Source organism: Hemitrygon akajei, chromosome 14 (assembly GCF_048418815.1).
Source record: "Hemitrygon akajei chromosome 14, sHemAka1.3, whole genome shotgun sequence".
Lineage (NCBI taxonomy): Eukaryota > Metazoa > Chordata > Chondrichthyes > Myliobatiformes > Dasyatidae > Hemitrygon > Hemitrygon akajei.
The window spans coordinates 102610351-102633768 of NC_133137.1; the positions used below are offsets into that span (position 1 = coordinate 102610351).

At 39.5% G+C, this 23418-nt stretch overlaps 2 protein-coding genes across 8 annotated transcripts in view; one reads left to right on the plus strand and one right to left on the minus strand.

Annotated features, from left to right (window-relative positions):
• Positions 1-22426, minus strand: part of mest (mesoderm specific transcript) — a 34091-nt gene extending 11665 nt beyond the window's left edge. For 2 of the 3 annotated variants that reach the window (XR_012101468.1, XM_073066804.1), the window contains exons 1-9: positions 22280-22426; positions 19924-20078; positions 16147-16226; positions 8883-8960; positions 8068-8204; positions 6804-6862; positions 6666-6706; positions 5100-5170; positions 4159-4260 (exon numbers count right to left, since the gene is read on the minus strand). Coding sequence is in view for 2 of the 3 variants with exons in the window: in XM_073066804.1 (XP_072922905.1) it covers positions 4159-4260; positions 5100-5170; positions 6666-6706; positions 6804-6862; positions 8068-8204; positions 8883-8960; positions 16147-16226; positions 19924-20078; positions 22280-22302 (746 nt within the window). In the remaining variant the exon portion in view is untranslated. Of the gene's footprint in view, positions 1-4158; positions 4261-5099; positions 5171-6665; positions 6707-6803; positions 6863-8067; positions 8205-8882; positions 8961-16146; positions 16227-19923; positions 20079-20741; positions 20848-22279 lie in introns of those variants that run through there. The other variant, XM_073066806.1, reaches the window with a different exon arrangement.
• Positions 20946-23418, plus strand: part of cep41 (centrosomal protein 41) — a 73907-nt gene continuing 71434 nt past the window's right edge. For 2 of the 5 annotated variants that reach the window (XM_073066799.1, XM_073066803.1), the window contains exon 1: positions 22330-22467. In XM_073066799.1, the coding sequence (XP_072922900.1) occupies positions 22435-22467 (33 nt within the window). In that variant the 5' untranslated portion in view covers positions 22330-22434. Of the gene's footprint in view, positions 21165-22329; positions 22468-23418 lie in introns of those variants that run through there. The other 3 variants (XM_073066800.1, XM_073066802.1, XM_073066801.1) reach the window with 3 other exon arrangements.

The window sequence follows — 23418 nt, forward strand, 5'->3', positions numbered from 1 at the left end:
AGTGGTAGGCACATGTAATGCACTGTCAGGGGTGATAGAAGCAAATACATTAGGGGCATTTCAGAAACTCCTCCGTAGGCACATGGATGAAAGAAAATGGAAGACTATGTGGGAGGGAAGGGTTGGATTGATCCTAGAGTAGGTTAAAGAGTCAGCACAATGTTGTGGGCCAAATGGCCTGTACTGTTCTACGTTCAGCATTCAGATGCAGGGCTGTGGGCTGGCTGACACAGTGAGTGAAGACCATTGCGAGAATTGGCAGTACCTACTCCTCAATTCTGATGTTGTTATGCGATAGAAACTGCTGGTTCTCCCCTTCAGATGAGTTTCTCATTTCAGGAACATCTCAGGTAACAGCTTCCTTCTTATCTAACAGGAGGTAACACGATAGATCATAAGACCCAGACAGTCTGTCAACACATCAGAATCAGGTTTAATATCACTGGCAAACTATGGAATTTGTTATTTTATGGCATGGAGAAGGTTCTGCCTGTACTCCACGATACACCTGCCACAACCCCCACACTTCTTGCATCTCAGCAATGAGAGGATGAACTACTCTCTCCAGCCTGCCCAACACCATTCCTCACATAGTCTCTCCACACTGAGCCAAGGACAATTTATTGCTAGAAGCAAGCAGCACTTATCAATAACTCACCTCTCTCCATATAATGGTATAATAAACTCTTTTAGCACAGAATCTATAAGTGTTCTCACTCCTGGCATACTTGGTGTTAAATTAGCTAATCTGAGGCAATCCAGAACTCCACACTGACTGTAAGTGTTAGGTGTTACGCCTGTGCCCCAACTCTGAGGGGCCGAAGGGTACAAAGTAGCCCCCTCCTTTTTGAGAATCGCAAGATCGCTATTAATTCAGGTCAGGAGACCCAGGAAATGAGAGAGAGACATTTGGAATGTGTCCTGGCCTCCGCGATACAAAGCCACGGATACCGGCCATTGTCTCTTGGAGACGGAATTGTGTATTGAGTACTGTACTATTCATGGAAGCCCTCAGGGAATGATCAGAGGGGGTTGGTTGAGGGATTGCATCATCCCAACCTGATTGACATCTGAGACCCCGTGAGCCAGGATAAAAGAGGGTCTGGGGAACAACCCCTTTAGACGCACCAGGAGAAAACGCTAGAAATCCCGTGACAGCGTTTAATAGCGACAGCCGGTGGTGACTCGTGTGTGTGTCCATCCTTGCCCGGATGACGAGTTTTCCACGAAACGGCTTAGCTAAAAGGACCGACTACAAAAACGGAACTCTCGAAGGATCGACATCATAAAAAGGAAAAGCCGGCAAGTTTAAAACCTCTGTCTCTCTTGACTCCAACCAAAAGCTGCAGCCTGAATGAACTGAAGTGACTTTTATATTTCCATCGGACAATACATTATCCCCTAGACAACGATAGAGCTTATTTCTTATTGATTATTATTATACCTGCGCTTTTAGATTTAGTATTGACGACGTATATTATCTGTACGTTTGCATTGATATTATTTTTGTGTATTTTTATCAATAAATACTGTTAAAAATAGTACCATCAGACTTCAACGGACCTCTCTATCTTTGCTGGTAAGTGACCCAGTTACGGGGTACATAACATAGGAGACTTTACGAGCACATGCGTTAGGAGTAAATTTCATGCCTCCATTCAGTAAGATCCTGGCTAATCAGTTTATAAATTTAACCGTGCACTTAGTCTACTCCATTAACCTTGTTCATTTGAATCAAATCTACCTCTGCCTTAAATCATTTAAAAATTCTTCATTAGCCATTGTTTGAAGAAGAGAGCTCCAAAGTCACTCTACCATCAGAAAGAACTCTGACTTATCTGTGTCTCAATGAGCAGCCCCTTATTTTTAAGCAGTGACCCTTTGTTCTAGAATCTCAAGGGTTTCCAGCCTTTTTTATGCTATAGACCAACACCATTAAGCAAGCAATCCGTGAAACCCAGGTTGGGGACCCCTGTGACTTTCCCACAAGAGGAAACATCCTCTCCAAAGTTAACCTGTTAAGAACCTTTAGTATATTTTCACCAAATTTCCACTTAACAAAACTTTGCTGACTTTGATTGACCATTTTTAATTTTACTGAAGTGCTGCAAATAATGTACTTAATGATAACTTCTGGCATTTTCCTTATGATAGCCACTAAGCTAAGTGGCTTGAAGTTTCTTTCTTTCTGTCTCTGTCTCAGTTTCTAAGCTAAGGAAATACATTTTCTATTTTCCAATCTAATGGAACCTCTCCCAAACCTAGAGAATTTGTGAACAATTAAATTTTAGTATTCACCCTCTTAGTGGCTATTTTCTTTAAAAGGGCAGCCAGATAAAGTCCACCAGGCTAAAAGGACTGATCAACTATAGCTCTAACACTGCTCAATTCTACTTCCCCTGTAATAGCAATTTTCAAATCTTTCCATCTTCATTTATAGATCCATTTCTGGGTTGGTACATTTATATTCTGTCTGTGCCAATGGTGCAATGGCATCCACACACGAACCTCAGAACAAGAGGTCCCAGGTTTGAATCTGGCTGGTTCCTTGCAGGAGTTCCACACGTGCTGGGTTGAGCGTCGAGCTAGCAACTCTGCCTTGTAAAATAGACAAACACAAAGGAAACAGCAAGGTTGCTGCCCGATGTGCCTATGTTGTAGGGAGATGCATTTATATTCTATTGTGAAGCCTAATGCAGAACACTTGTTTAATGCATCTGCCATCTCTTGGCTTTCTATTAATTGCCCAGACTCATCTTCTATAGGACCTATGCCTAGTTCCATTTTTAAATGTCCACATTGAAACCCTACTGTTTTCTACAGCACTGTTTTTCCTCTCTTAGCTAACCACAGACCCTTTAAATGTTCCTTTCTCATTAGAACTTATCTATTCTGTGTACTTGAGAGATCCCTTTAAATGTTGCTGTTGTATCACCACTGCCTGTTCCCTTAAGGTAATATGCCAATTCAATGTGATGGGCATCTTCTGAAGCCCATTACCCCTACTGGGGCTATGGCCACTGACAGTCCTCTGACCTAGGCCAGTCTTTCAAGTCGTCCCCAGATGTAGCCCATCTTAAGATCCTTCCTCAGTGATGAGGTGTTTGGAGCTCTGGGTTTTTACTAATTGGGGTTGCTGGCCCCATGCCCAACCCTCCTCCTTTTACAGTTGGTTGGGACCGCCCATGGCGAGTTATTCCCTTTAGTGAAGTGTTCTATTGCCATTTAGGACTATAACAGTAATTTTAGACTCATTCCTCTCTCCCTCAAACTGGAACTTCAGTATTATGATCGCTGCTACCCCAAGGCTCCTTCACTAGGGAGTCATTAATTAATCTTATCTCGTTCCACATTACTATATTTTCCTCTCTGGTTGATTCCAGAACACAGCATACTGTTTTAAGAAACTATCCCAATAGAATATTCTATGCAATCCTCAACTAGGCAAAGCTTGAAATCTGATTTTTCCAATCTATATACACAGACTTCAATGAATATTAATTATTACAAGAGGGAGTGAGGGAGGGAGGTACAAAGATAAAGTCAAGGTATAAAGGCAATAAGTTATTTAAGACCATTAGACACACGAGCAGAGAATTAGATCATTTGGCCCATCGAGTCTGCTCCACCATTCCATCATGGCTGATTTATTATCCCTCTGAACCCCATTCTCCTGCCTTCTCTCCAGAACCTTTGACATCTTTACTAATCAAGAACCTATCAATCTCTGCTTTCAATATACCCATTGACTTGTCCGTGGCAATGAATTCCACAGATTCACCACCCTCCGGCTAAAGATATAAACAAAACACCAATTAAGAACCAAAGAATGCTTGACTGAATTATCTTCTAGATCATGGATACATTTGTTACAATGACTATCAGACGAAACAGATAGGCTCTATAACTGCAGCAACTAATACAGCTTCACACATCCCATAAAAATCTATGTTTACCATGCGCTATTTGATTAGCTACCCAGCAGTGCCATGACTTTGAGATGGTGGAAGTGCTATCCTGGATGTCAGAAAACATTACGTTTTGACAAAAATCCTTGAATAGTCTATAGCTTTAAAGTCTTCTCATCCAGTAACAGTGTAATACATTGCTTTTGGCTGTAAACATAACAAGTTGAATACAACTTGGTGCTTGACTCACCTGTCCATTACTAGATTCCCATCATTGATCCGAACAGCAGTCCACATGTCCCAGTACTCTGCAGTTGTTGGCTGTGTGTGAGGTCCAAACACTGCGCTGATCCTAAAACGGTTCATAAGAAAAATCCCATCAAGATATTTCACCAAAGTCCAAAATTTCATGACTGATAAATATAAAAACAAGTGCCAGTAAAGTGGCCTTGCAGTAAGTGTTTGCTGTTCTTTTTCTCAGTGGTCTTTTCTGAGGACTTCTGAGAATTGACTAACTTACATTTCATGCCAAAAGCCAGTATGGGTCTTAAGACCAAACCTTCCAACAAGGAATGAATTGAGCTAGACTGACAAACAGCAGTATTCCATTTTCATTCACTAATTTTAGTGAAAACATTGACTATGAATATAATGCAGGTTAATCTGAATTGATCTACAATGACTTTCTTGCTTAAAACTAATAAAACAAAACAGAACTACCACATGCAGGTTGTGAGAAGTGTTTATTCAGCATTTAACACACATGTGAAAGCATTTCAGATTGCTCAAGTCAGCATTGTTTAACTTGTGCAGGGAGATGAAACTGGTATGCTGTTGTTCATGGATTGGGAAAATTGAATAGACATCCCACTAAATTGTTGCTCAGAGTGTTGAGGTCTACTGGATATAATTCAGATCTTCCTAGATCCACACGATTACAGACTTCTATCAGATTCTATCCCACCAGATTCTTTCTTTACCATCCCTTGACCTTTCCCACCCAACTAACTTCACCTATTGCCTTCCAACTAGACACTTTTCCCTCTCCCTATTTTTTTTATTCCAGCATCTTCCCTCTTCCTTCTCTGTCCTGAAGTCCCCAAACCTCGACTGTTTACTCTTCCATAGATGCTGCTTGGCCTGTTGGGTTCCTCCAGCATTTTGTGTGTGTTGCTCTGGTTACAGACTTACCCTTTTGAGAAAAAATAGTAGTTCATAAGTCTGGTGAAGATTGGTGAAAAGCAACCACTGTTTTTGAGTAACTGTTATAAAGAAAATTAAGAAAATAATGTAGAAAAGCATTGTTAATTTTTTAAAATGTACACCAGTTTTTATGTGCTACCATGCACAACAGACCACATTTATAATAAGCATTTCATCCATTAACCTCACTTTTTTAAAAATCATAACATTACTACAGTTGTGCATCAATAGCTACTGTTCTACATTTCTGACATTTTAAAATTTTAATATCACAAGCAATTTCAGTTACAGTAACACTGTCCTCACAGTTCTCCATGGTATGGAATCCTAAAATTTCATGACTCAGAGAGAAAAATATGCTCACCTCCTGCTAAAAGGGGTAATACATTATTCTGAAATTATACGCTCTTGTTCTAGATATCCTAACAAAGGGAGATATCCTCTCAACATCTTGCACACTTCAATAAGATCATCTGACAGTCTTCTACACTGCAACCTGCTCACGGCATGGTAGCATAGTTATTAGCACAACACCTTACAATTCCAGTGACCGGGTTCAATTCCCACAGCTGCCTGTGAGGAGTTTGTATGCTCTCATCATGAGTTGCCGGGTGCTCTGGGTTCCTCCCACAGTCCAAAGACATACTGGTTGATGAGTTAATTGGTCATTGTAAATTGTCCTGTGATTAGGCTGGAGTTAAATCAGAGATTACTGGGTGGCATGGCTCAAAGAGCCCGAAGGTCCTATTCCGTGCTATATCTCAATAAATAAACAAATTCTCTTTACTTCTGTCCCTTCACCCCAGTAATCATCCTGATGAATCTTTTTTCCACTAGAAATGTAGATGCCAAACTGTACAAAAAGAGTCAAATGCAGTCTCACCAACATTCTGTAAAGGCACAGCGGAACTCCCCTACTTTCATACTCCAAATCTCTTGTAATTAAAGTCAACATTCGACAAGCATTACTAATTATGTATGGTACCTGCCAATCAACCTTTTGTTTGCAACCATTGAGATTATATTAGCTGTCAGACATTTCAACCTATCCCCACAATTTCTCTGCTGGGCTCACTGTATGAGTTTGCCAGGGCAAGAGGAAAGAAGTGGAGCCCTCTTTGCCAGCATCCATAGAAAACAGTGATTGATTGAAAAAGTGTTATCTCCTTTCAAGCTATACACTAGCTACTCTTGATTTGATCCATTTAGAATAATACATCACCATTTCACAATCTGGATTTGCCAAGCATTTCAAGGCTGATAGTACTTTACACCCTTCTCACTCATTGCTCCCTGACTGTGGTTTCACTGTCTATTCTTCTGGTGCTGCCTACAGGACTCTCCACTTAATTGCACAGAATTTATGACCAGAAAGAAGCTATTCAGCACAAGACACATACTTATCATCCAACATCTTCCACTCAGTCTAGTTCTTCTTGCCCTTTCAACGTATTTCCCTTTCCACACATGCTCCCCTTGACATTCTGTTTACTCTGCACCCTATGGTTCTGTACACTTTTAATGCATTGCATTTTTTAAAAACATGGAGAATACCTTTTGCAGAAATCGTGGGTGGTTTGTCTCTGGAAAAATTCCTGTGAAGAATGGGGTAAGCTATTAGCCACAAGAATTGACATTATTTTTCAAAACCATATAAATCATTAAAATCAATTAAGAAAAATAGTTTAATACCTCCATTTGATAAACACAGGCTGTTAATAATCAGATGTCCAGGATTACCATGTTCAGACCTAACACAAAGGAGATGTAATGCTCAAACACTGTAACTGAGAAACTTCCAACAGGGATTATATCACACACGATAAGTATTGGCTCCATAGCAGATGCTCACCTCAGACAGGGTGATTTAGCCACTGTAATTGACTAACAGCACAAAAATCCATTCAGATGGAAGGTGTTGAATTCTACTCAATATTTGCTGGTGATTGTGCCCAGCATTACAAATCTCGGATTTTATCAGCTGGATTCAGCCAAAGATTGCCCCAGAGCAATGGTAGAAATCACACATCTCACTCCTGATCATAACTCAAGAAGACTTGCTGATGGGTTCAAATTGAACTCAGAGCACTTGGACAGAATGCCCAATAAAACAATGCACTGTATGGAAGCTTGGCTGCTGACACTCATGAGTGAGGGCCCATTAGTCAGAGTTGACCACAGATATTGCACCCTAGCTATCTATATGCATGACCCTGGGTAGTATGATATGGAGAACAAGCCATTGCCCATGTATCAGGCTCCCTCTCTCCATGCATCTGATGAATCTAAAGGAATGGCATAGACCGATACACACACTCAGTGGCCACTTTATTAGCTATACTTGTTTGTTAATGCTAATACCTAATCAGCCCATCATGTGGCAGCAACTCAATGCATAAAAGTATGCAGACATGGTCAAGAGGTTCAACTACTGTTCAGACCAAACATCAGAATGGGGAAGAAATGTGATCCAAGTGACTTTGACTGTGGAATGATTGTTGGTTTGAGTATCTCAGAAACTGCTGATTCTCTGGGATTTTCATCCACAAGTCTCTAGAATTTACAGAGAATGGAGTGAAAAACAAAAAAAGGAAATATCCACTAAGAAGCAGTTCTATGGGTGAAAATGCCTTGTTAATGAGAGAGGTCAAAAGAGAAAGGCCAGACTGGTTCAAGCTGACAGGAAGGAAACAGTAAATCAAATAACCATGCGTTACAAAAGTGGTGTGCAGAATGTCATCTCTGAACACACGTCAAACCTAGAAATGGATGGACTACAGCAGCAGAAGACCGCAACACTCCTGTACCTAATGAAGTGGCCACTGAGTGTATATGAAATTTAATTTAAAGCACTCAAAATGCAATGTTTCAATGTAATTTTTTTTAAAAATACAGTATTTTTGCTGAGTTAGGATTATGCCTGTGTCCAAATGTCAATGATCTTTTAAATGATAACCTGTAGAGCAGCTCCAATGCAACAGTGTCTCCATAATCATGAGCCAGGATATTGACCTTCTGCTGAGCTAGGCCCAGTTCCGCCATTAGCCCCTGCACGATATCCGCCTGCTCAAAGATGGAGTATCTGTGCAGCCTCTAGACAAGAAGAAATGCATCTTGGTGTCAGTTCACTTCGCCAATACTAAGCATCTCCAACCATTTCCTAAAATACGTAAGAATATATGTGATAACATAAGTACTTTATGGCAAGAACTTAATGGCAGGATTCTGCAGAGTGTGGTGCGGACAGCCCACTGCACATGTGGTTGTGAACTTCCCATGATTCAGGACATTTACAAGGACAGGTGTGTAAAAGGGGCCCGAAGGATCACTGGGGACCCAAGTCACCCCAATCACAATCTATTTCAGCTGCTACCATCCGGGAAATGGTACCGCAGCATAAAAGCCAGGACCAACAGGCTCCGGGACAGCTTCTTCCACTAGGCCATCAGACTGATTAACTCACGCTGATTTGAGTGTATTTCTATGTTACATTGACTGTTCTATTTATTACAAATTACTATGATTGCACATTGCACATTTAGACGGAGATGTAACAAAGATTTTTACTCCATGTATGTAAAGGAGGCAAGAAGTAAAGTCAATTCAATTCAATATCTCCCAAGCAACTATTTTTCTTAACACAAGTGTCACCACGGAGCAACTATTCTATGCCAGTAGAAAACAGAAATATCAGAAAAAGGATTCCACAACTTCAGCAAAGGAATTGGTTGTTTGATACTAGACATTGCAACTCAGGAACCACATACTCACAGGTTTATCGCTGAATCCAAAGCCAAGAAAATCTACTGCGATAACACGATTAAACCTCAATGTCAAGCCTTCCCAGATCTAAAATTAAAAGAATGCCATAATCCCCTTAGTGCTCTCAATTATTCCACAAAATGCTTAGACCATTGAGCAATATAGTTCAGCTACTAAAGGGAAACTCACTCATTTAAAGGAGGTCCCTTTGAATATATTCCAGCTTACTTCAAATTTAATTTTTGAATAGAAGGTAAATTGGTTTACAGTACAGGCAGTCCCTGGGTTACAAACAAGTTCCATTCCTTAGTCCTTCTTTAAGTCGGATTTGTACGCAAGTCGGAACCAGTATTATTTAGTGTCAGTTAGTCAAACGTTTGTCTTAGCATATAGTATATATTTTACCTTTCTTTGCATATAAAACACTTAAGAAATGTATGTATTTCAATAATTAAACCACTGTGTTGTTTAGTAATAATTGTACCTTTCATTGGGGCAGGGCCTTTCACGTGCTCCATTATTCTCACTTTATCCTTTACTTGTATCCTTTAAAGTTGTTCCAATCATTGACCGACTGTAGCCTAAAGCTTTTCCAATGACTGATGGCGTTTCACCTCTTTCCAATTGCTTTATTATTTCCACTTTATTTTCAATCACGATTGTTTTCCATCAACGGAACAGAAAACTGTGGATTTTATGTTCTATTGCTGAGCAGCAGTGAACCATCTGATTGGCCTATCAGAGTTCTCTTTAGGAACTAGTTGACCTGATCAGCATTTCTGATCTGTCTATTGTTCATGATTGCACTTAACAAAAAAAATACAGCAGAAGCCGCGGGCGGCGGGTCGTTCCGGGGTCCTAAAGTCCACCCACACTGAGACAGGTTAAATGGGACAAGTGGGGGCGATACTGACTGGAAAAGGGGAATCAGGGTGAATCTCGCTAAGAAATATTTAAGCCAAATACAAAGTTATACACTCAACACAGTGTTAACGGCAACGACTTAAAATGGCGGACGGCGTTCTGCTCCCTCCGTTCATAAGTACGAGTTGTCCGTAAGTCGGACATTCAGAACTCGGGGACTGCCTGTAATAGTCACTGTGAAGGAAGGATCCTGGCCAACTTTAGCACATATTGGTAGATATTTGTACAATGACCAACTAGGGGGCTGCTACCATTATAATAATCACAGTTGCGAGATTCATTGATCAGAGTCTCAAGATGGCGCTCATGGAGTAAACCGCATCTAGGCTTTGCTCCAAACCTTTTACGTTTTTTTAACCTACAAACACCCCTTAAACTTATTTTAAAGGGGTCTAAACATATAGAATTTTTCTTTTTAAACTATTTGAATTATTCTCAGCTTGCTGAAATGTCTAAAGCAAAAGAACCGAAACAGACGAAAGAACCGTTAACTTTAGAAGTAGTTGTGAAGTTTATAGAAGCTAAATTTGAAGATCTGGAGAAAAAATTACTCGGAAGATTTTCACAGTATGACGAACGTTTGAAATCACTCAAAGAAAAGTTCCTGACCCTTTCACGGGAATCAAAAGAACAACAAGCAAGCATTTTGGTTCTTGAAGAAGCCGCTCGTAAGAAGGATCATATAATCGAAAAAATACAAGAAGAGCAAACTTCGACGATCCAACAGATGGATCGTTATAAAGTTAAAATTACTGATTTGGAAAATCGTTCTCGAAGACAAAATCTTCGGTTAATTGGGATCCCGGAAAAATTTGAAAGCGGTGATCTGACCGTTTTCTTCTCTAAATTTCTAGTGGATGTCCTGGGCGCAGAGGTCCTGGATAACCCCCCGATAATCGATCGGGCACATCGGGTGTCCAGATTTCAGGCAGATTCAAGTCTGAAACCACGACACGTAATCCTTAGAATCCATTATCCTCATATCAAAGAACGTCTGATTCGTGCGGCTCGTAAAAAAGGTATGATAACCTATCAAAACTTCAATTTTCGCATTCTGGAGGACTATAGCCCGGAGGTATTACGGGCTAGGCTGGCTTTTAGATCGGTTATGTCGAATTTTCACCAGAAAGGCTACAAGCAAGCGTTGCTGTTTCCAGCACACCTGAGAGTCACCCTTCAAGATGGATCTTTTCGGTTGTTTAAATCGCCAGCGGATGCTCAAGGTTTCCTGGAACAATGACATTTGATCGGGCTGACCAATGTAATTTAGCCTATAGATTTGGATCTGTTATAGATTGACGTTTGGGGTTTTTTTTTGATACGGTTCACATGTATTTCTTACATACGGTTAAAGCTCTCTTTTTTTTTACTGGGCTTATTCTGATTTTATATTTTTTTATATTATTAATCTATTAGCGTTGAAAATGACCTATTAGGGTTATTTTTTTCTTTTTTGTTTTTCTTTTTTTTAAATCGATATACGCTCTTTTTTTACACTTTTAACATTTGAATATTAAGATTGGGAAAAAATAAAATGGCGTTTCTTCTTCCCGACAGACTTCAGTGTTTGCAGCGTCATAACTGTTTTGATGTGTTTGAAAGTTTTAAACTTTCATTTATTGTTTTAATTTTTTTTAACCCTTTTGTTTATATACATTTATAACATTAATTTTATATTTTAACTTTTGCTATATCAACCCTTTTTTATAATGTGGGTTGTTTGTATTTTTTTAACTTTGTTACGTTTGAGTTGCCGTCTTGAGACAAGGGGGTAATTTTAGTATTAGATCGCTCGCTTGCCTCTGTTTGGCTTTTTTCCTGGGGTTTTGAGGGTGGTGGGAGGGGGATTTTTCTTTTTTTTCTTTTTTTTGCTTGCTTTTTGCTTAGTTTTATTTCATGGGCTTATATGAAACTACAAAAATGGCTGCAGTGCTGTGACTTCCGGTTTCCCTTTGAACTTACTTCCCTCTTCCGGGTTCATGAGTTCACTTTTCTTTCAAACCTATATGTTAACTGTAATATATATTGTCAATATGGATAAGACTATTAACTTTGTTTCTTGGAATACTAATGGTTTAAATCATCCGATCAAACGGAAAAAAGTATTCAAAGTATTCCATAGAATGAATGCTAATGTTATTTTTGTACAAGAGACTCATGTAAGGAAGGTGGATAGTCAGCGGTTGTTTAGGTTTTGGAAGGGACAACAGTATCACTCAAATTCGCAAGCCAAAGTGAGAGGTGGTTCTATTTTTATAGACTCATCAACTGCTTTTATACATCATGAAACAATTTCAGATCCGCAAGGTAGATTTTTGCTTATTACTGGTTTACTTTTTAATCAAAAAGTTGTTTTAGTTAATGTTTATGCTCCAAATACTGACTGTCCTGAATTTTTTTTAATGTTTATTTACATCCTTTCCTAATCTGAATCAATATAGATTGATAATGGGCAGGGATTTTAATTGTTGTCTAAACCCTTTGATGGATAGATCCAAGCCCACTCAAACTTCTCCGAACAAATCGGCTTCTCTTATTAATTCTTTTATGATTGATTCAGCTATTTGTGAAATTTGGCGTTTTCTACACCCTAATGATAAAGAGTTCTCATACTTTTCCCATGTGCATCATAATTACTCAAGAATTGATTACTTTTTCATTGATCAGCATTTACTTATAGACGTTATGGATTGCAAATATGACTCTATTGCTATATCTGATCATGCACCTTTGAAGTTATCTATTAAGGTGACGGATTCATATATTAGTACTAAAGGTTGGAGGTTTAATCCTGTTTTACTGCAGGACTCTGACTTTGTTAACTTTATTAAACAGCAAATTGATTTGTTTTTCTCAATAAATTCTACAGCAGACATCTCTAGTGGAATTTTGTGGGATACTTTTAAGGCATATATTCGTGGACAGATTATTTCATATTCTGCCAGAGTTAGGAAACGAACTAATTCTAAAATATTAACATTAGTTGATAAAATTAAGGCAATTGACAAGATCTACTCATTGACCCCTAGTAAAGAACTTTATAAAGAAAGGGTGGAACTTCAAATGGAGCATAGTTTATTATTAACCTCCTCGATTGAAAGTCAGTTAATTAAATCGAAAGCTCAATTCTATACATATGGAGATAAGTCTGGTAAACTACTAGCTAACCAATTGAAAATTGTTTCGGATAAGCGACAAATTACTAAGATTCACAAACAAGATGGTACTTTGACGATTGATCATAAAGAGATAAATAAAGCCTTCCAAGATTTTTATAATTCTTTATATCAATCAGAATGTACTAAGGACTCTTCTATAATGAGTGAATTCTTAAGGAAATTGAATATTCCAAAAGTAACTGTTGAGGATAGTGTATTTTTGGACACACTTATTACGGAGTCTGAAATAGAAAAGGCTATTTTCTCAATGAACTCGGGTAAAGCTCCGGGTCCAGATGGTTTTTCTGCAGAATTTTTTAAATCCTTTTCTTCTATACTTTCTCCTTGGCTTTGTAAAATTTTTAAAGATGCATTAAGTATAGGTAAACTACCACAATCTTTTTATGAAGCTTCTATTTCCTTAATTCTTAAAAAAGATAAAGACCCCACTGAATGTGCATCCTATCGGCCTATATCTTTGCTGAATACGGATTTTAAGATTTTTAGTAAAATTTTGGCTATTAGATTAGAAAATATATTGCCTCGGATTATTTCTGAGGATCAGACTGGATTTATTAAAAATCGCTATTCATCTTTTAACATTAGAAAATTAATTAATATTGCTTATACCTCTTCATCTAAAATCCCAGAATGTGTCATTTCCTTAGATGCCGAAAAAGCATTTGATAGAGTCGAATGGTCATATTTATTTAATACTTTGCAACATTTTAATTTTAGTTCAAAATTTATATCATGGATTAAATTAATATATCAGAAACCTTTAGCTTCGGTCTTCACTAATAATCAAAGATCCCCTTTTTTTCAGTTATTTCGGGGCACAAGGCAAGGTTGTCCTTTAAGCCCTTTATTATTTGACATTGCTTTGGAACCCTTGGCTACAGCTATTCGTGAATCACCCAATATTTTAGGTATTACCCGTGGGGAGACGATGTATAAGGTATCATTATATGCGGATGATTTGTTATTATATATATCTGACCCTGAAAGATCTATTCCTGCTATTTCTTCTTTGCTTGCTCAATTTAGTAATTTTTCTGGATATAAATTGAATTTTAATAAGAGTGAACTTTTTCCATTAAATATGCATACTTCAATTTATAATCAGGTACCATATAGAATTGTTACAGACTATTTTACTTATTTAGGTATTAAAATTACTAAAAAACATAAAGATCTATTTAAAACTAATTTTTTGCCTTTAATAGATCAAATTAAGCAACTTGCTAATAGGTGGTCCCCACTATCTTTGTCTTTGGTAGGTAGAATTAATGCCATTAAGATGATGATACTACCTAAATTTCTATATCTATTTCAAGCATTACCAATTTTTATTCCTAAATCTTTTTTTGATATAGTTGATTCTAAAATATCTTCGTATTTGTGGCAGAACAAAAATCCTAGGCTAGGTAAAAAATATTTACAGAAGCCTAAGAAGGAGGGCGGTTTGGCTCTACCAAATTTAAGATTTTACTATTGGGCAGTTAATATACGGTATTTGATATTTTGGACACAAGAATCGACTACAGTTGCTGGCCCACAATGGGTAAATTTGGAATGTAAATCTGTGCAAGATTTCTCATTGATCTCAATCTTAGGATCTTCACTTCCTTTTTCGTTATTCAAAACGAATAAACAGATAACTAATCCTATAGTCAAGTATACATTACGAATCTGGTTTCAATTTCGTAAATTTTTTGGTTTGAATAAGTTTATGCTGTCAAGTCCTATAATATCTCACTACTTTTTCCGACCATCATCTATAGATCAAGCTTTTCTTTTATGGAAAACAAAAGGTATAACATGTTTTCGTGATCTGTTTTTGGATGATAACATTATGTCCTTTGAACAGTTATCTAATAAATATAATTTATCTAAAACCCATCTTCTTAGATATCTACAAGTTAGAAATTTTCTATATAATGAACTGAAGTCTTTTTCGAAAGAATGTCCATTGGACATTACAGAAAGAATTTTAGCTCTTAATCCTTGTCAAAAGGGCTTAGTAGCTATCATTTATAATATGATTATGAATGTACAACCAGATATATCAGAAAAAATTAAGAAGGAATGGCAGGAAGAATTGCATTGCCCTATATCTATTGAGCAATGGGAAAAAATTTTATCATTGGTAAACTCATCCTCTATCTGTGCTAAACATGCTCTAATACAATTTAAGGTTGTACATAGAGCTCACATGTCTAAAGATAAACTTGCTCGATTTTATTCTTATGTTAATCCAACCTGTGATAGATGTCATTCTGATATTGCTTCGTTGACCCATATGTTTTGGTCTTGTCCTTGTTTACAAAACTATTGGAAAGATATTTTTAATATTATTTCAAGAGTCTTAAATATTAATCTCCAACCACATCCTTTTACCGCAATTTTTGGTCTACCAATGATAGATAATAAGCGTTTATCCGCTTCATCCCAACGAATGATTGCATTTGTTACACTAATGGCTAGAAGATCTATTTTACTGAATTGGAAAGAAATTAACCCTCCAACTGTATTTCAGTGGTTTTCTCAAACTATTTCCTGTTTGAGTTTAGAAAAAATTAGAAGTGTGGTTTTTGATTCTTCAGTTAAATTTGAGGAAACTTGGAGACCATTTATTCAACATTTTCATATGAATTAAATGGTCTGATCCTGAACCTTATTGCTACTATCCTGAATTGTGTGGATGGAGGTTGGGAGTCATTGGCACTGCTGTATGTATTTAGCATTATGCGATTGCCCATGTTGGTTAGTTTTTTTTTAGTTTTTTTTAGTTGTTGTTTTTTTTTGGGGGGGGGGGTTTCTTTTTTTTTCTTAATTTCTTTACATTATACTATGAGTTTGAGAGACTCTATGTATTGATTAATACAAATTTGATTGTTAATTAATCTATTATGTACTCTCAAATGTTTTGTACTAATATTTTTCTTATGTTTTTCTTAAAAAATTAATAAAAAGATTTGAAAAGAAAGAGATTCATCGATCAAAACTTGGACTTTAGATAGCAGTTCCCTTCACCGACAGTTGAATTCAACTGAACTCTCTCCCTGAGAGAGTGCAATCCCTCACTGACAACATGTCCCCTCTCTTCAATTCCCATTTTTCTTCCCACAATAAACTCAAAGAGAAAAAATCCTTATGCAAATTGTATCAGCTTCCTAAGCTGCTCCTACCTTGTGCCAATCATAGCTTGATGTTGGGAAGCCATGCAAAAGTATCACTGTGTCAGAACTACCAAAAGCACCTATGGAATCTGAAATATAGCATAAAAATACCACATTAAGACAGTTTCAAAGGGTGTCTGATAGTCCTGCAGTTAAGTTCAATACAAGCAACTCCAAGTCAATGTTAAAGGATTGGTGGTCTGGGCCAAAGAGGGGCAGCACAGTAACACAGCAATTAGCCTAATGCTTTCCAGCACCAGCGACCCAGATCCAATTCCTACTGCTGTCTGTAAGGAGATTATATGTTCTCTCCGTGACCGTGTTGGATTCCTCCGGGTACTCGAGTTGCCTCCCACATTCTAAAGACATGTTAGGATTACTCAGTTGTGGTCTTGCTCTGTTGATGCCAGAAGAGTGGCAAAACTTGCAGTCTAGAAGGTTAACTGGTCACTACAAGTTGTCCCATGATTAGGCTAGGCATAAATCTGGGGCTGTGGGATTTTTGGTCACGTGGATTGAAGGGCTGCAAGGGCATATTCCATGCTGTATCTCTAATAAATAAAAATAAAAATAAATGCATTAGCATAACCCTCAGATGCCATTAAATGTTTTTAAAATACAGGTATTTGGATTAAAACAGCATTTCTCTCCATGCAGATCACCAGCCTTTGCTACTGAGTGAGTAATTGCCAAACTGGTGACCCAACTCACCTTTAAGGATAACTCAGCCTTGGAAACTAGGACTGACTGCTAAGCTTTATTAACCTGATTAGATGATGATCCTGCCTTGTCTGATGATCATAATTATGGCTCTAAAAACACTTTTTTGGGTCTATATTAATTAGTCTCAGGTTTATCATCACAGACATAGGTCATGAATTTGTCCTAAATGACCTACCCCTTATTCTCAAACCATGTCCTCCGGTACTGGACTCTCCCAGCATCTGGAACATATTTCCTGCCTCTATCTTGTCCAATCCCTTAATAATCTTATATGTTGCAATCAGATCCCCTCTCAATCTCCTTAATTCCAGCATGTACAAGCCCAGTCTCTCTAACCTCTCTGCGTAAGACAGTCCGGACATCCCAGGAATTAACCTCATGAATCTACACTGCACTTCCTCTACAGCCAGGATGTCCTTCCTTAACCCTGGAGACCAAAACTGTACACAATATTCCAGGTGTGGTCTCACCAGGGCCCTGTACAAATGCAAAAAGATTTCCTTGCTCTTGTACTCAATTCCCTTTGTAATAAAGGCCAACATTCCATTAGCCTTCTTCACTGCCTGCTGCACTTGCTCATTCACCTTCAGTGACTGATGAACAAGGACTCCTAGATCTCTTTGTATTTCTCCCTTACCTAACTCTACACCGTTCAGATAATAATCTGCCTTCCTGTTCTTACTCCCAAAGTGGATAACCTCACACTTATTCACATTAAATGTCTTCTGCCAAGTATCTGCCCACTCACTCAGCCTATCCAAGTCACCCTGAATTCTCCTAACATCCTCATCACATGTCACACTGCCACCCAGCTTAGTATCATCAGCAAACTTGCTGATGTTATTCTCAATGCCTTCATCTAAATTGTTGATGTAAATCATAAACAGCTGTGGTCCCAATACCGAGCCCTGTGGCACCCCACTAGTCACCACCTGCCATTCCGAGAAACACCCATTCACCGTTACCCTTTGCTTTCTATCTGCCAACCAGTTTTCTATCCATGTCAATATCTTCCCCCCAATGCCATGAGCTCTGATTTTACCCACCAAACTCCTATGTGGGACCTTATCAAATGCCTTCTGAAAATCGAGGTACACTACATCCACTGGATCTCCCCCGTCTAACTTCCTGGTTACATCCTCGAAAAACTCCAATGGATTAGTCAAGCATGATTTGCCCTTGGTAAATCCATGCTGGCTCGGCCAATCCTATCACTGCTATCTAGATATGCCACTATTTCATCTTTAATAATGGACTCTAGCATCTTCCCCACTACTGATGTTAGGCTGACAGGACGATAGTTCTCTGTTTTCTCCCTCCCTCCTTTCTTAAAAAGTGGGATAACATTAGCCATTCTCCAATCCTCAGGAACTGATCCTGAATCTAAGGAACATTGGAAAATGATTACCAATGCATCCGCAATTTCCAGGGCCACCTCCTTTAGTACCCTAGGGTGCAGACCATCTGGACCTGGGGATTTGTCAGCCTTCAGTCCCATCAGTCTACTCATTACTGTTTCCTTCCTAATGTCAATCTGTTTCATTTCCTCTGTTACCCTATGTCCTTGGCCCATCCATACATTTGGGAGATTGCTTGTGTCTTCCCTAGTGAAGACAAATCTAAAGTACTTATTAAATTCTTCTGCCATTTCTCTGTTTCCCATAACAATTTCACCCAATTCATTCTTCAAGGGCCCAACATTGTTCTTAACTATCTTCTTTCTCTTCACATACCTAAAAAAGCTTTTGCTATCCTTCTTTATATTCCTGGCTAGCTTGCGTTCGTACCTCATTTTTTTCTCCCCGTATTGCCTTTTTAGTTAAGTTCTGTTGTTCCTTAAAAATTTCCCAATCATCTGTCCTCCCACTCACCTTAGCTCTGTCATATTTCCTTTTTTTTAAATGCTATGCAATCTTTGATTTCCTTTGTCAACCACTGTGGCCCCTTTCCCCCCTTTGAATCCTTCCTTCTCCGAGGATGAACTGATTTTGCACCTTGTGCATTATTCCCAAGAATACCTGCCATTGCTGTTCCACTGTCTTTTTTGCTAGGATATCCATCCAGTTAACTTTGGCCAGCTCCTCCCTCATGGCTCCATAGTTTCCCCTGTTCAGCTGCAACACTGACACCTCCGATCTGCCCTTATCCTTCTCAAATTGCAGATAAAAACTTATCATGTTATGATCACTACCTCCTAATGGCTCCTTTACTTCAAGATCGCTTATCAAATCCTTTTCATTATACAAGACTAAATCCAGAATAGCCTTGTCCCTGGTCGGCTCTCGTACAAGCTGTTCCAAGAATGCATCCCGTAGGCACTCTACAAACTCCCTATCCTGGGCCCAGCACCAACCTGATTCTCCCAGTTCACCTGCATGTTGAAATCCCCCATAACTACTGCGACATTACCTTTGCCACATGCCAATGTTAACTCCCTATTCAACTTGCACCCAATATCCATGCTACTGTTTGGTGGCCTGTACGCCCTGTTCCATCTTCTATATGCTATCAGACAGTCCTCTAGAAACATGACTGGATCTATAACCGAGGGATTGAACGTGACAAAGCATACAGCAAGGGAAGTAATTTGGGTAACAAAAACAGAGAATATTGTTTCTCTGTAGCATGTTGTCAAAAACCTTCTATATGTGACAATGCTGCAGCAACAAATTACATAGACGGTTATGGGCTGAGTGCGGGTCAGTGGGACTAGGTCAGAGTAAGCGTTCAGCACGGACTAGAAGGGCCGAGATGGCCTGTTTCCGTGCTGTAATTGTTATATGGTTAAATCAATAAAGCGAACATTTCAGGTCAAGACCCTGCAGATGCCTCACATGCTGCTTGCGTCTTTGCTGCAGTTTAACTGGTTTCTTGTACCTCCTTCCCCATACAGATGGAGGATCTTCAATCTTAAACAACTCTTCCCAGTGATGTCTGACCTGCTGCATACTTCAATCATTTTATTATCTTTTTAATTTTTTTTGTTTTTTTAAAATTTTCACTAAATCAGGAATATTTTTGCCCCGTGACTGAATGACCCCGATGATACAATATCAAACTCACCTCTGTAAAATATGCGGTGGTCTTTGAAGGTGAAGAATGCTCCACCAGCCCGCCATGAATAAAGGGATGGTGAGAGAATAGGAGGAGGAAGGTGAAGGTAGACAGCTATTAGAGGAGCAGCAAGAAGTGCAACTTGGATCCACCACTCTTTCATCCTTAAAAAGAGAACAGAAATAAGGATTCTTCAAACGAAACTGTCCTCCACTTCAGGATTTTTTTTTAATGGAACTGACCTGCAAACTAGATAAATGTAGGTTGGAGAACTCCACAACAATGTGATTAAACTGCAAGCGTCTTGGTCAGCTGCATAAATCTCCTGCCCTCTGTAGGCAAAGTTGTCCAATGTTACCGGCACATTATGACTAAACTTTTAAGTGCTGGTCAAAGGGGTGAAACTTCTAATGTTTGAAGTTAAACCATCAAGCAAAGTTAAACACAAAAGGAGACTCGGTTATTACGCTTCATAACTCAATAGCTTTGCGTCCCTGATTGTTGTATTCACTTACCTCAATTCTTGCTTAATCTGTCAGCCTTTGTATTAATAATCTGTGATCATTTTATTCCAATTTAAATGCCCTTGTTGAAAAGTCCGCTGCTTAGTAAAATACAACTTTTAACATAATCTTTAACAAAATGTTAACAAGTGTATTCTCCCAAATCTGAATGGACTTAGGTCTCAGCCAGATCTATATAAGTAATTGGGAACTGTTTTTTTCTCTATTTTAGAACCTGGAAGTGTTGCAAAGTTTAGTTCCTGGTGGTATAGGGATGGGACATCTGCCGGTAAAGGTGCAGGTAGAATACTGGACGCTGCTTACCTGCATTCAGGTGAGTCCTCATACTCAAGGGCCACCGCACCTGAAAACACTTTCGCCTCCGGTCCGGTCCGAGTTCGGATCCGGATCGGGTAGTGTCGCCGCTCCGCTGACCTGACCCCGCCTCCTCCCCCAGCCCCATGCAGGCACCCCCTGCTGGCCGGAGGGCCGGCTGCGCGACTGCACACACGCCGGAGACATGCTTCAGAGTTGGCAATAACTACGGGGAGCACACGTTTAAAGAACAGCTTCATCTCACTATATCTTATTCTTCCTACTTTCTCATCTCCTCTTTCAAAAAAAAAACACAAGAAGAAATTTACAGTGGCTGATTAACCTACCAACCCGCACATATTTGGGACTTTAGAGGAAACTAGACCTCAGCGGCAGAACCTGCAAAACCACACAGACAGTACATGAGCTCAGGTTTGAACCTGCTTTACTTTGTAAATCATCTTAAACTGACCACTGCAATTTCAGGCCAGGGTTGTTTTCTCGAAATGGATACAAGCAATGTACGGTAGGAAATAACAAACGTTTATTCATGACAGAGGTGTCTGAGATCCGATGATATGGCTTTAAAGAGAAGATTAAGTGCTTTAATGGAGATCTGAGGAGCTCCACGACGATTTGCTCCGTTGTGTGATTAGCTGAGGTTGAGGTTCCGGGCTTTATGTCACTTTCTTCTAAGTATTGTTACTTGCACCATTTGTGTTTTTATTTCTCTCTGTGCATCGGGTGTGTGCTTGTCTTTCTAATGGGTTCTTTCTGGTTTCTTGTTTTGTGGCTGCTTGAAAGGAGACGAATCTCAAGGTCGTATAATTTATACATACTTTGATAATAAATTCACTTTCAGCGTTGAACTTTGAGGAAGTGATTTGCTTCATCCAAATTTTTCAGTTTCGAAGGTTTTGCCTGAGAAATTAGTGGAGCTAAATACTTTTACAGAGTATTAAGAAACATCTGAACAAGCACTGGCGTCGTTAAGGCACAGACAGCTGGATCAAGTGCTGGTTAACACATTTGGAATACCGAAACTAGGAACAAGAGAAAATCTGCAGATGCTGGTAATCCGAGCAAAATGCTGAAGAACTCAGCAGGCCAGGCAGCATCGATGGAAAAGAGTGTTCTGATGTACTGCCGAAAGTTTTCGGCCCGAAATGTCGACTGTGCTCTTTTCCATCGATGCTGCCTGGCCTGCTGAGTTCCTCCAGCATTTTGTGTTGGAATAAATAGGATATGATGGTCGAAATGGAGGTTGACGGACCTGTTTTCTCTGGTTATATAATCATCTCTGGTTTTTAAAGCACTACACCAAGCTAAATGAAGCCATTTCTTTCCAAATGTAAGTTAAACAAATGCGGAAACAATAGCTTTTTTCATCACGCTGAAAAATAACAATGTAATTGTAATATAAACGAAATTAGTACAACCATTATCGTGGACCAGACTGTCCAGCAGTGACGCGAACGGCATCCCGGCCGTTTCCACGGCAACCGCCGCCTTTGCATCCCTCCCCCAGCAACGGCGATCCGTCTCACCTCGGAATAAGCAGCACCCTCATTGGTCACGTTCAAAGGCATAAACCAATCGCGAAAATGTTTGAATGTCAGCGACGGTTACTTTTAGTGGGTCTGACACTGCGTTGATGTCTTTGTAAATTGCTTCAGGGTTCAGCGAGCAAGGATTTATAAATATGTCACTAAAGAACCCGATCGGAAATCCTGAGGTAAGTGGGAACGACACGCTGATAAAGCGGTTTTATTCTTAGACCCCTGACTCGAGGTATTCTTCCAGCATCCTAACCCTCACCCTAGGTGACGCTGGCTATGGTCAGGTTTGAAGGGCAGAGGGCATTCTGACCACGAACAACACCGCATCCCGTGTGGCACTGCCCGCCGCCGCGCACGCGCTGTGTGTGGCTGCGGAACTGAGATACCCCCACCCCCACTTTCCCACCCCCATCCACCCCCCCCCCCGCCTTTCCCACCCCCACCCCCAGGGCCACCCCCTATCCCACCACCCCCATCAACTGTTTCTGCAGTACCCCGTCCTCTACCCAGTACTTTGGGCGCTTATTTCACAAGTACATCGAGTTAGAAGTACCATGAAAAACTTTCTTGCAGCATTATCACAGGCTCTTGTGTAACTCGATTTAGAGGACACTCCACCATTCAACCCGTTGTCCTTACGCTTGTAATGTCCTTTAAACAAGGTTTACTTGGACTGATTAGATTAGTTACATTGGACATCATCGGCAGTCCAGATATCATGCTGTAAGGCCTCTTTTTGTGTTGTATTGTACACACAGTTCTCGCCCCTTCCAATGCCCCTCTAGTTACGAGCACCAAGTCTGTGCTGACTAAGATGAGAAAATCTGCAGATGTTGGAAATCCAAGCAAAGCACACAAAATGCTGGAGGAACGCAGCAGGTCAGGCAGCGTCTATAGAGAAGAGTAAACAGTCGAGGTGTTGGGCTGAGACCCTTCATCAGGACTGGGGAAAAAAAATTAGAAGTTAGAGCAAGAAGGTAGGGGAAGGGAAGAAGAAGTACAAGGAAGTAGGTGAAACTGGCGATGGGGAGGGATTGAAGTAAAGAGCTGGGAAGTTGATTGGTGAAAGATAAAGGGCTGGAGGAGGGGGAATCTGAAAGGAGAAGGTAGAAGACCATGGAAGAAAG